General features: G+C 34.8%; 1 protein-coding gene across 2 annotated transcripts in view; it reads left to right on the forward strand.

Moving 5' to 3' along the window:
• Positions 1–419: 419 nt before the first annotated feature.
• The window catches only part of LOC149064899 (serine/threonine-protein phosphatase 2B catalytic subunit 3-like), a 49,751-nt gene continuing 37,983 nt past the window's right edge, over positions 420–12,187 (forward strand). Inside the window, exons 1-2 of one of the 2 annotated variants that reach the window (XM_089255418.1) lie at positions 420–687; positions 6,796–6,999. In XM_089255418.1, coding sequence (XP_089111544.1) covers positions 639–687; positions 6,796–6,999 — 253 coding nt within the window. In that variant the 5' untranslated portion in view covers positions 420–638. The remainder of the gene's footprint in view (positions 688–6,795; positions 7,000–12,187) is intronic. The other variant, XM_089255420.1, reaches the window with a different exon arrangement.

Below are 12,187 nucleotides of genomic sequence, written 5' to 3' on the forward strand. Positions count from 1 at the left end.
GGTTACGGGAAACGCGGTTACTGAGAGATGACTTTTTGAAGATTTCGGGTGTCATTGTTGTTTTATGAAACAGACGACAAAAAAAAAATTTATTATTGAAGTCAAAAACAAATTTTATTTATAAACTAATAATAATATTATCTTAGTGTCCTTCTAATGGTCTACAATTTGTAATTGATTTTCGCAATCGTCAAAATAACATAGAAGAAAAAAAAATTTTTTTTGAATTTGAGCCAAGATTTCACTTATACTTTGTTGGTTATTTTTGATATTTTATATATAATTTATATATAGGAGTCGCGTTGGTTAAAATAAACTGAAATATTATAAAAAAAAAATGAAATAAAAAAAAAGCAAAAAACCGAGTAAAGTGGGATGAGATGCTTTTTCGGAGGGATTGGATTAAGGCTGCGTGCGCGGATAATTATGCGCATTGCAGGATGTAAGCAGGGAGAAATTTCTTGTTTACGGCGTTTTCGTGGTGCCCTTAGCGGTGTTGTGGATTGTCTAAGGGTCGTTATATTTTTTTTCTGTCGTGAGCGTAATAACAATAATAATAACCATCGTTTAATAATCCTTTATATGTATTTAGCGACGTAGTCTCATCGTTTGTGGAAAGGGCGAACCCTTTATTTATAATGTCGGCGAATACCACGAAGATTCCTTGTACGGACCGCGTCGTCAAAAGTGAGTTCCTTTTTTTTTTCTTTTCTCTTCTCCTGGCGCTTTTTAGGCCTAATTTCTGCGGGTGAAGGAATGCGATGGTGGTTATTTCCCCCGCCGCTCTCTCCCCCATTTTTTTTTTAAAGTACTTTTTTTTGACTGTGTGTGCGAACCGCCATTTTGTGCCGATATATATATATATTTTTTTTTGTAAATAATTAATCGGGCCGATCAGTCACCGATAGCGATCCCTCCCCCCACCCCGAGTCGGGAGATAAATTTACGAGTTTCCGCCTCCATTTGGGAAGAGGTGTCGAGGAATCCTGGGATTGACATTGATTTTGTAAATTCCACCCCCCCCCCTTTCCGTATAGTCTCCCTTTTATTAAATTTTGATGTTTTTTAATGTCTCTTTGTGTGTTATCAGTATTATTGATTAGAGTTTGAATTGCATTGAAAGGGGGGTGTTTGATTACAAAGTATTGGCAGTGGGAGGTGTGTCCACACATGATTTGGATTAAGGAGTTTTTCCCCTTGTTTTATTAGGTGGATAATCCCCCTTTTATGAAGACCCTAGATTAATATTTGTCCTTGTTATTCTGATTATTTCCTCCTTTAAGAGTATGCATGCAGTGAAATGATTTTATGGCGCTATTAAAGATGCAGCTTCTCAACAGATGCTAAGTTGTCACACAAGTTAAGCTGCGGTAAAAGGCAGATATAATGATCCCCGAAAGCAGAATATACAAATGCAAAAGCAACGCCACAACTGGCAAAATACCCAATGAGGTGGCTGATAAAAAGATGCTGATAATAAATATGGATGTCATATTTCAAAAGTACCGCAGCCCAGTTGAAAATTCAATGCTAAACAATATATATACATGATAAAATATAACACAATGGCCAATAAAGAATACCTATGATTGTCTTATTCTAAGTATGGATAGCTTCTCGATTTACCCCCCAACATGTTTATAGTATTTATTTTTAAGCGTATCAGTTGTTAGAATTCATGACCTCCCCGGAGGTAAGCTATTCCATTTATTAGCCTGATTAGAGAAAAATTCCCTGCGGCGCCATAACCTAGCATTGTCCCTCACCAATCTATACTGGTGTCCCCTTGTAAAAGCAGTCTGTTGATGGTGTACTAATAAATCATGGTCCACCCTATCCATCCCATTGAAAATTTTGAACACTTCGATCATATCTCCCGACACCTGCACTCATCCAATTTAAACATATAAAAAACGAAGTCTCTTTTCATAACGCAAGCTCCGCGTTCCAATAAGGACACGCATAGCTGTTCCCTGCACCCATTGAATGAAGTCTATGTCCCTCTGTAGATATGGTCTCCAAAACCTTACAGCATACTCCAGTCGAGGAGGAATTAAGCCTTGGTAAAGTGAAAGAATGACACTATGAGAACGCGAAGAGACCTTTTTGAAAATAAAGCAGCACATTCTATTCGCCTTTTAACCACCACTGAACAATGTTCTGAATGCGCTGGAATCTGCACCATACGGCACACAGCAATCTGTGCTACTGCAGAACAATCTGGAGGAATTTTAAGAAGTGTCGCAAGTATTATTATGGGGGAATATTTATACTACTTAATTGTACACATTCCTGTACTGGATTTTTAATGAATCTGCACCTGCTGGAATGTGTGTATACGTGTGGTCCTAGTGAGGTTATGTTATTGAGTTTTTTTGTTTCGTGTTCGTGTTGCCATCTGTGTTCCATTTTCTGAAGTAGAGATGAAAATGCTTGAATTTTCATGTTATCTCAGTATCGTGTTGTAGGGCTGCCTGCTCTTCTATGGAGAGACTTTTTCAAATGGTAGGCCAGCTTGCATTCGCTCCTCGAGGCTGAAAAACTGCAGAAAGTTTTTACTGCAGAACGTTTCCAATCGGCTGAGGTCTTGTTGTATAACAATGCAAAACATTCCACTTGGAGATAATAAGATTGATCTCCCCCGTTGAAAAGGCTCGCAGCAGAGTGATAATTACAGAGCTTAAATTACAGCCCTTTACAGAGACCCTAGATTAGTCTTTATTAATCTTATTTCCTCATTTAAGAGTATGTATGTAGGATGAAATAATTTTATGGTTCACTCAAAGCTATGGTTAATAAAGCTTCTCAACAGATGCTGAGTTGTCACACAAGTTAAGCTGTGGTAAAAGTCAGATATAATGAGCCCAAAACCAGAATATGCTGAAATCTGTGACTTACATTGCATAGCAATTGGTGCTGCTGCAGAAACATCTGAAAGAATTTTAATAAAAGTGTCGAAAACACCATTGGCAGCTTAATCGAGAGTGCAGGGGCGGCAGCCTATTCTTTCTTTTACATCTAGGAATTTTTAAAACTCTGAACAGTAAAAATTTAGACACCAGTGCTGTCACTTCTCTTTTGAGCTATACCTGAACAACGAAGAAGTTAAGAAAACTTGAGGGAGCAGACACGACCTAGGGCCATAATTCCAAAAACAAGAATGGACTTTATCACAAGGAAAAAGTGTTCATTTTTTTAGTTCTCTCTCGTCTAATGCCTGGAGCACCAGAACCAGTACCTCCTTAACGCATGTGCCCACCTGGGCACGGCACGAAGCCTCCTGAAAATGAAATATGGTTAAAATTTCCAAGTCTAAGCAAGAAAAATTGATAGCTGAGTGGGGAAGGGTTCGTAAAAATCACTTTGCCTGTGTGCCTATTATGTTCTTAACACTAGAACCGCGGAGTGGGTCAATTTGACCCAAATCGAAATTCGTTTTCATTTATCTCAAAAACTTACATGCAGATGTTAAAAAAATTTCGTGACTTTTCATCATATCATATGAATATTAATTCACGAAAATTTTATCTTCACATTTCGTGTTTCAGAGCTATAAGCACTTATACCTAAAACTGCGGTTTGGGTCATTTTGACCCAACGTACTATTCTGGTTCAAAGGGGTGCAGAATTTTCTTGGAAGTGGTTACCCTTTCTAAAAGTATGTGTAAATGAAGACAGTGAAGAATAAAGGTCTTTGAAGGTCAAGGCCAATTCATTTTCAGAGCTGATTATCTTTTTTTCAATGGGGGCAATGGCACTAGTAGAGCTAAATATTTTTTTTCCCTTGTAAACTTGAATACCTGAAATTCTGACGGGACTCAATGAAGATTTTGGGAAAATAAAATTTGAGTAAAAGCTTAACTCTAGAAAAAACGTGTAGTTGAAATTTCTGTAGGCAAACGATGTCACAGAAAAAGAGTAAACTTCTAGTTTGCACGAAATATGTTTTGCACGGATTTCAAAACCTTGGGAAGTATCAGCGTCCAACGAATCTCTCTCTTTCAGAGCACATAGTGATGCAACTGATCAAGCCATTTGAGAACAAGGGCAGAAATGCGTCAACCGACACTGTTTTTTGTCACTACACTGAAGCTGGCTCAAATGCTAAAAGCCAAAAAATACGAGCTTAGTAGAGACGATGAGACGAAATTGAAGAGCAATATTATCTCACACAATAAAGATAGTGAAACTAGAGTTGTATGGAACAACAATGCCACAATGACAATTTATCAAGGAAAGAACGATATAAGTTTCTCATTACTCAGCATGCTTCATCTGGCAATCGATATTGGAAGTAGTTAGCCCCAAAAAGCTTCCTCACACACACAGAAACTATTTCATATTACAATTCTACAAAGTGTAATGATCGTAGTTGTAGCGATCAAATGCCCAGAAAATATTCGGCTGATTTTTGTTGGGTTAAACAATGTTGTTCTATTTTGAACAGATAAAAAATTAGCTTTATCCCAGAGTCCTCTTGTATGAAGCTCTTTCAAACTCTACCAGGGTCATCTTCAGGGCACAACACTGAACTCGGATGACAGGTGAACTCAAGCCTCCCCCTAGAAAACACTGTTAGGGAATTTTTACCTCGGAACATTTCCAGTCAACTGAGGGCTCGTTGCAGAACGATGCAAAACATTCGACTTTGAGGAAAAATGAGACTGATATTATATTCCATTATATTAAGTCTTGCTACACAGAGAATCCCTAGATTAATATTCATTTTATTATTAATACAATTATTTTCTCGTTTAGGATTATGTATGCAATGTGAAATTATTTTATGGTGTAATTAAAGATGCAGCTTCTCAACAGTTACTGAGTTGTCTCCCAAGTTGAGCTAAGGTTAAAGTCAGATATAATGAGCCTCAAAACAGAATATGCCGAAATCTGTGATGTACGCCACAGAGCAATCGGTGCTACTGGAGAAAAAGTTTCCAGTTAGCCAACGGCTCATCGCAAAATGATGTAAAACATTCTGCTTTGAGGAAAACAAGACTGATCTCCCCGTCCAAAAGTCTCACAGCAGACCTACAATGGTGCAAATATCCAATCAATAAATAAATGGCATCGCTAAGATTCATGCACATCTCTAGCTATGCACTCAGATTGTTAGGCGAACGTGCACTCTTTTGGTACAACTCATTCTGTTGTAAATGTTTCCTATGGCTATAGACGAGAGTTTAACTCGGTTTAAAAGAAGGATTAGAGTAGAATTTGAGAAGAGCAAAGCAAACCATAATCAGCCTGCGCTGACAAAATGGGCAATAAATGAGTGAGTGACCAAGAAAGTGACCTATCCATAAAGTATGCAAGCATGTGAGGAACTGCAAAAGTGAACTGTAGAGCTCCCAAAGTAGAATAAGCTAAAAACTGCAACGTATGTCGCAGAACAATCTGGGAAGAATTTTAACAAAAGTAAAGGAAATGCTGTTGTGTGGGAATTTTTATCACGGGCATTTCCAGTCAGTTGAGGGTTCGTTGGAAAACAATACAAAACATTCTGCTTTGGGGCTGTAGCGTGGACATACTCAAGCATGTGATGGACTCAAAGAGTGACCTAGAGATCAAGGTGCCAGGTCAATAAATGACCAAAAGACTGACCTTAAGTGGGTGCAAGCATGGGAGGGACCTAGAGCGGCAATTTCCAACCTTTGGAAGCCTGCTGCTTAATTGATTCGTTCGTGTGAGTGGAAGTTCTAGCCATACGCACGTTACCCAAATGTGATGGTGGTAAGATGCTCATCTACCACCATGAAGGTTGTTTTCGTGTCTCCGGTTTGAACCAGGAGAAGAAGAATATATTTTTTGATGTCTTTGTGCCATCTATATTATTATTGATAACAATTTGGATTGCAGTTAGCAGTATTTGGCTGCTAAGTCTTGCAGTGGAAGGTGCATCGATGATTTGAATCAACAGTTCATTTAAGGGATATAATCCACCCTCTTTTTTTTCTAAGATCCTGAATTAGCATTTATTCTATTACAGTATATTTTTAACGTGAAACTGAAGATCCCCACCAAAATTTTTCACATTAACCAATGAGCATGACAGAAAACGATTTTTTGATATTCTATTTGTGATATATATAGTATATATATCACAAATATATAGATATATATAGATACCGTATGATATATATAGTCAATATACTGGAATTACTCGGACCTATTTAGTGTTTGTTCGGGTGGACATATTCCATTCAAACTTATTATACACATTATGTGGTGCATATAAAAATATTCAATAAAAAAGCACAACTTATATGCATAAATCTCTCCCCCATGGTTTCCTTAAGGTAACCTGAAAATTTGACTGTATTCAGATGAACATTTTTTTGAGTACAACTATTCAGAGTACTGGAATTTAATTATAATCACCATGTAGATGGGAAAAACCATAATTATTTATGATAATGACTTAACAAAGTGGACATTCAAAAATGAAAAATCTTACTTTAGACATATAGACCTAGGCATGGCTTAATGTGAATCTTGACTTGTTTTTTGAAAGTCAAATCTAACATTTTTAATTCAAAATTCGCTGTTTAGGCTTGAAGGCTGTCTTTTGTTTAAGTTTGGCCTCAATCCTGTGTAGCTAATTTTTATCGAATGATGACAGCGAAAACCTTATCAACTGCTTGAAAAGTATACTTTCAATCAGTTCAAACGTTCTCCCGACGGAGAGTTAAGAGACATTTTTTGTTTTCAGTTTTTATTTTTGATGTCCAATATCATATTGTAATTGCTTCTTCATGCTAGTATTTTAATGTAAAATTTTTTTCTTTACAGGTGTTGCATTTCCTCCTAGTCATAGGCTAACCGCGGCTGAAGTATTTGATTCGAAAACTTCAAAGCCTCGAACAGATGTTCTAAGGCAACATTTTATCTTAGAAGGAAGGTTGGAGGAAAGCATAGCTCTTAGAATTATCAATGAGGGAGCTACGTTACTACGACAAGAAAAAACAATAATTGACATTGAAGCTCCAGTTACAGGTAAATTTTTTATAAAACTGTTGAAAATGAGTTTTGAATCATGTGCATTGGAAAAGATTAACACTTAAAAACTTTAATCTTTGTTATGAATTTTATAACTTGTGCGAATTTTTATTTATTGTTAATTATATTTGAGTTTATTAAAATTCATGCTGTATTCACTCGAAGGTAAGTTACATCAGGGCTTGACAAATCTGAAAGAAATCCAGATGCCAGTACAATTTTCTTAGGAACTAAAAATATTTTACCCGAGAAACGGGAAAAAAACAAAAACATACATATAAACATTTTCCAGATACACTGACAAGATAAAAACATGAAGACAAACAACGAATGAAAAAGAAAGAGCACATTGGGGTTCTGTATGCTGTATCATTATTTACTATGAGCTCCAATATAAAAGTCTTAGGGTGTCTGAAAGTTGTTTGCTCCTTGTGGGTGTGGAGGAATGTAAAATGTCGCCAAATGCATTTGCATTCATCTGCTGCTTAGAGGAAAACAATACCTAACAATATTGTGTATTGCAACCCACCAATGCGTGCATCTATACAGTTCAGTCTTTGCTTCGATTTGATTCCGAGTCGTCTTAACTTGTGATAAATGTCTTGTCTGCATCCTTGTTACTTCTCTTGTGTGTGCAATGTCATTGCAGTCGAAACATTAATTCTTGTTCAAAAAAATCACACTATTAAAATCAGGGTTGGCAGGTTTTTGACGCAAGTCAGTTTTTGACGGTTTAAACCGCGGTTTAAACTGTCACATCAAAAACTCTGTCAAAAACCTCAAATACTGCTTTTCAACATATAAATTCCCATTGAAAATACGCACATTGATTGCATGTAATGCTTAAAGTGACTATGCTGCAATACATAATGTGTGATTTTAAAATAATCTCCCCCACCCCACATAATTATTTTGGACAATTATATACATGTATATATACTTGTAAAATATAGAATTTGAGTAGAGCATAGCATAAAACTACGTAAGGATATGTAATGTATTCAAAATAGTTTCAACCTTCTAAAATTTCTTCAACTGTTTATTTATATATGAATATATATATATTTGCATATCAACATCTGCTCTACTTTTTTTTTTTACAACAGATACATGTTTAAAAAGTTCTTTCATGCTTGCTATATATAATGTTGATTTCTGTTATTATATTATCTAGACAATCCCAGATATTTAAAACAATATTCTTATTGTACATAACATTAGAATATATATATCCAGCAATCAAAATACTAAATTATCCTAAAATAATTTTCCCCCTGAAAAATTAATTAGTTCATTATTAGTCGAAATTTTTCATTGTTACCACAGTTTCTCTTCTTGGGTTACATTTGGTGGTATATTTTTAAATGATAAGTGTTTTTTTTTCCCCTTCAAAAAGACCTTATAAAAGTAGCTGAATATACATATTTTTTATATAAAGTATCTTAGTTACTTAAGTTACATTGCAATATCAAAATTGCTAATTCTTACCACATTTTCTAACCTTGGGCTATGCATTCTGACGTTCTATTTTTAGAAAATTCATGAATGGGGATTGCATCACAGATCTAAATGTAGTGGTATACTATATATCTCACAGGGTTTTCTTTTTCTTTTTCCTTCACCAAGAAGCAGCAACAGTAGTGACTGCATTATCATGCTAGGGGCAGATGGTCTTATAATCCAATAAACACACCAGCTGCCCTTAGAGGACAAAGACCAGTATACTAGAGAAAAGTCCAACTTTGCTATTTATTGTTTGAATTGTAAAGTAGTGAGGATTAATATGGAAACCAATTTCAGAAATTTCATTTGATATTTTTTTATGTTTAGTGAAACCAATTTCTAAGAAATCATAAATATTTAGTCTATTATTAGTTTAAAATATAATGAATCGTGGTGGAAGGCCACAGCATATAGCCTGGCAAAATTTTGATGAAGTAGAGAAAAATGGAAAGATATATGCAAAATGCATTAATTGTGGAGTTATGTGATGTAATCGTGTGGATAAGATGAAGAGCCATATAGCTCAGTGTATTGGAAGGGGCAATGATGTTGAACAAATACCTAATGTACAAAAAGTAACTACATCAACATCTACTAAGTCCACTGCTTCACAGCCTATTATTTTGTTTTAATCAATAGAACCTGAAATTTTCACTCAAAAAAAGAAGCAAAAAATTGATGACTTCATTGTGAAATCAAATTCTGCTACAACTAAAAAAATTGATTTATTAGTGGCAAAGTTTTTTTATGCCAGTAATATCCCATTCAGTGTTGTTGAACATTCAAGTTTCAAAGATCTAGTTTCTGCTTTGTGACCTGGTTATAATACCCCAAGTAGAAAAGCTTTGGCTCAGTCATTGCTTGATGAAGTTACAAGAGAGGTTGAGAAAACTGCAAAGACAATCTCAGTGGAAAAGCTGTAACTTTAATTGAAGATGGATGGAGCAATATTCATAACGATCCAGTCATAGCTACATGTATACATTCTGAAGGTAAATCCTATTTTCTTGAAGCTGTTGAGTGTGGTGCTATTATGAAAAATGCAGAGTACCACAAGCAAATAATTGACAATTCCATACGTTTGGCCAACGATAAATATTCTTGTGAAGTAAAGGCAGTTGTAACTGATAATGCGAAAGTAATGGAGAAAGCCAGGCAACTTTTGCTTAATGAGATTGACCAAAATTTAATAGAATATGGGTGCTCTTCTCATTGGCTCAAGCTGTGCTCAAACAGGTGGTTAAAATACAAAAATACATTAGAAACTATCATTCGCCTTCGGGATGGCTTAATGAACATATGGGGCCAATAAAACCCCAATTACCTGGTGATACTCGATGGAAGAGTACACTTACTTGTCTTGAAACATTTTTACACAATTTTACACAATTTTTACACAGGCCATTTTTTCAGAAAATAGATCTCGAAAATGACATTGACAAAGGAATTGTTATTTTAATCAACAATTATAATTTATACAAACAGTGTAAAGATCTTTCATTCCAACTCAAGCCAATAAGTATTGCATTGGATATTCGTCAAACAGATACAGCTACAATAACTGACTCATGCCGTGTTTGGCTAAGCCTTCTCAAAGAAAGTGCTCTTCAGCCTCACATTGAAAAGATACAAAACAGGATGAACCAGATTCTGAGACCATTTCATTATTTGGCATGTAATTTGCACCCAAAATATAAAGGTGAAGGACTGACTGATGTGCAAAGTGATTTGGCTCGCACATAGGCAACAGAGAAAATTAACGGTTGTCTGCCATTGCTAATTTCATATGAAGCGGAAGAAACTCCTTTTCCACCTTCTTATTTCAGTGCAGCAGGAAGAATGACAAACCCTGTGATTTGGTGGAAAGGACTTTCTAAATGTAATGCTTTTTCAGCTGAGCTTGCATCTGAACTCATAAAACTAGCAATGCTTTTGCTGTCCAGTCCCGCCAGCTCAGCCTCCATTGAAGGAGTATTTTCTAACTTTGGATTTGTCCATTCAAAACTTAGAAATCGATTAGGTGTAGAAAAATGTGCAAAATTAGTTACATGTTATCGGATGCTACGTGGTAAAAATGAACCATTCTATTAATTATATATCTATTCTAGACATTTTGTACCTCAAATTCAAAATCGCAAATTATAATTAATATTTTGTTTCAATTTTAATAAATTAGTGTTTGAAAATGAAACATTGTAATATCAAAGTGCCTCATCATTAAGTTATATACCTATTCTATTCGAAACATCCCAAAGCATTCATTTAGGTTTTTGACGTCAAAAACCCAACCCTGATTAAAACGCTTGAGGAAAAAGGCAGGAAGTTGCCCTTGTGCAACTCCAGTTTTTTTACTCCAATGGAAAATAATTACCAAGCATAATTGCTTTACTTTGTTACAAAACAAAAGTACAGATTCATTATGCAAACACATTTTTCTCAGTAAATTTATAAAACATACAATATTCTAAACTCATATTTGAAGTTTAGTTCCTTTTTGGTTACATATGGCATTTTGTTAATAAAAATCTGGCATACAGTTGTTTAAATAATTTGAATGCATTCTGTTTTCAAAGATTTTCCAGTAATCCAGCATACCCCGAATCTGATATGTGCCAGATTATTGAGTCTACTGTACACCTTATTACTATAAGAATTTTCTGAATTTAAATTGCTCTGTTTGTGTTTGAAAATAAAAGTGTGGTATTTTTTCTTTTATGTAAATGATGGTATTTTTTTAAATAAAATTTTTGGTATGGTATGTAGTACTAGTAACTTCGATTTTGAAAAAGAGAAGGTATATTTCTCAACATAAATGATGATGCATTCACAGTAGACTCATCATTAGCTGTAAGCGTGGCCATATTATTTAGGCTTCCAACATGAGCAGCTGCACACTAGTATTTTTTTTCTTTTTTAATTTTGAGTTTGGGCTAAGCAACAGGAAAGGGAGGGGGTGTGTATGGTGTGAAATATATTTGATTGCACTGGGGTTATAAGAGGACCCCCCCCCCCTCATTGAAAGATCAATTTGTTGCAAAACCCAAACTGGATGAGACCTAAAATATGTTTCATATATATATATATAATTTCATCTTGATAAAAATATTACAAAAACATCCTAATTTTAATTTAATGGTTGTAAAAAAAATGCTTTCGATGACAGTTATACTGGTTTTTACATTTTATTGAATTAAATCAAGTGTTTCTCAGTGTGCTTCACAGTCCCGAAGTGTCGTGGAAAGCTGGAAATATTGATTTGTGTGCCTATTTATGCGTTGAAATGGTTCTTTTGTAAGGGAAAATATTTACTAAACTATTTTAAGGAAGTTGCAGATGAGTCATGATTTTGGCAAGGTGAGAACCATTGACTTAAAATCTTTTCGGGGGTACTGCAGTAACTGCAAATTGGAAATAATATTCCATTTCCTATAAAATATTTTTTCCCTCCATTTGTAAATATAAGAATTTATTCATTATAGAAATTCACTTCATTATTTATTGTTATTCATAAAATATTTTTAGTCGATATAACAATCCATTCTGGTTAAAATATTTACTGTTATTATTTTTAGTCACTAGTTTAATATTAATGTAAACCATCTTGTAGATTTTTTTATTTCAAAGACAGAAGTATAAGAATAGAACGAACACCATAATATAAAACAATACAATGTAGACAAAG

Source organism: Pholcus phalangioides, unplaced genomic scaffold (genome assembly GCF_987345545.1).
Source record: "Pholcus phalangioides strain wild (caught in Gottingen) unplaced genomic scaffold, Ppha-v1.0 ptg000042l_1, whole genome shotgun sequence".
Lineage (NCBI taxonomy): Eukaryota > Metazoa > Arthropoda > Arachnida > Araneae > Pholcidae > Pholcus > Pholcus phalangioides.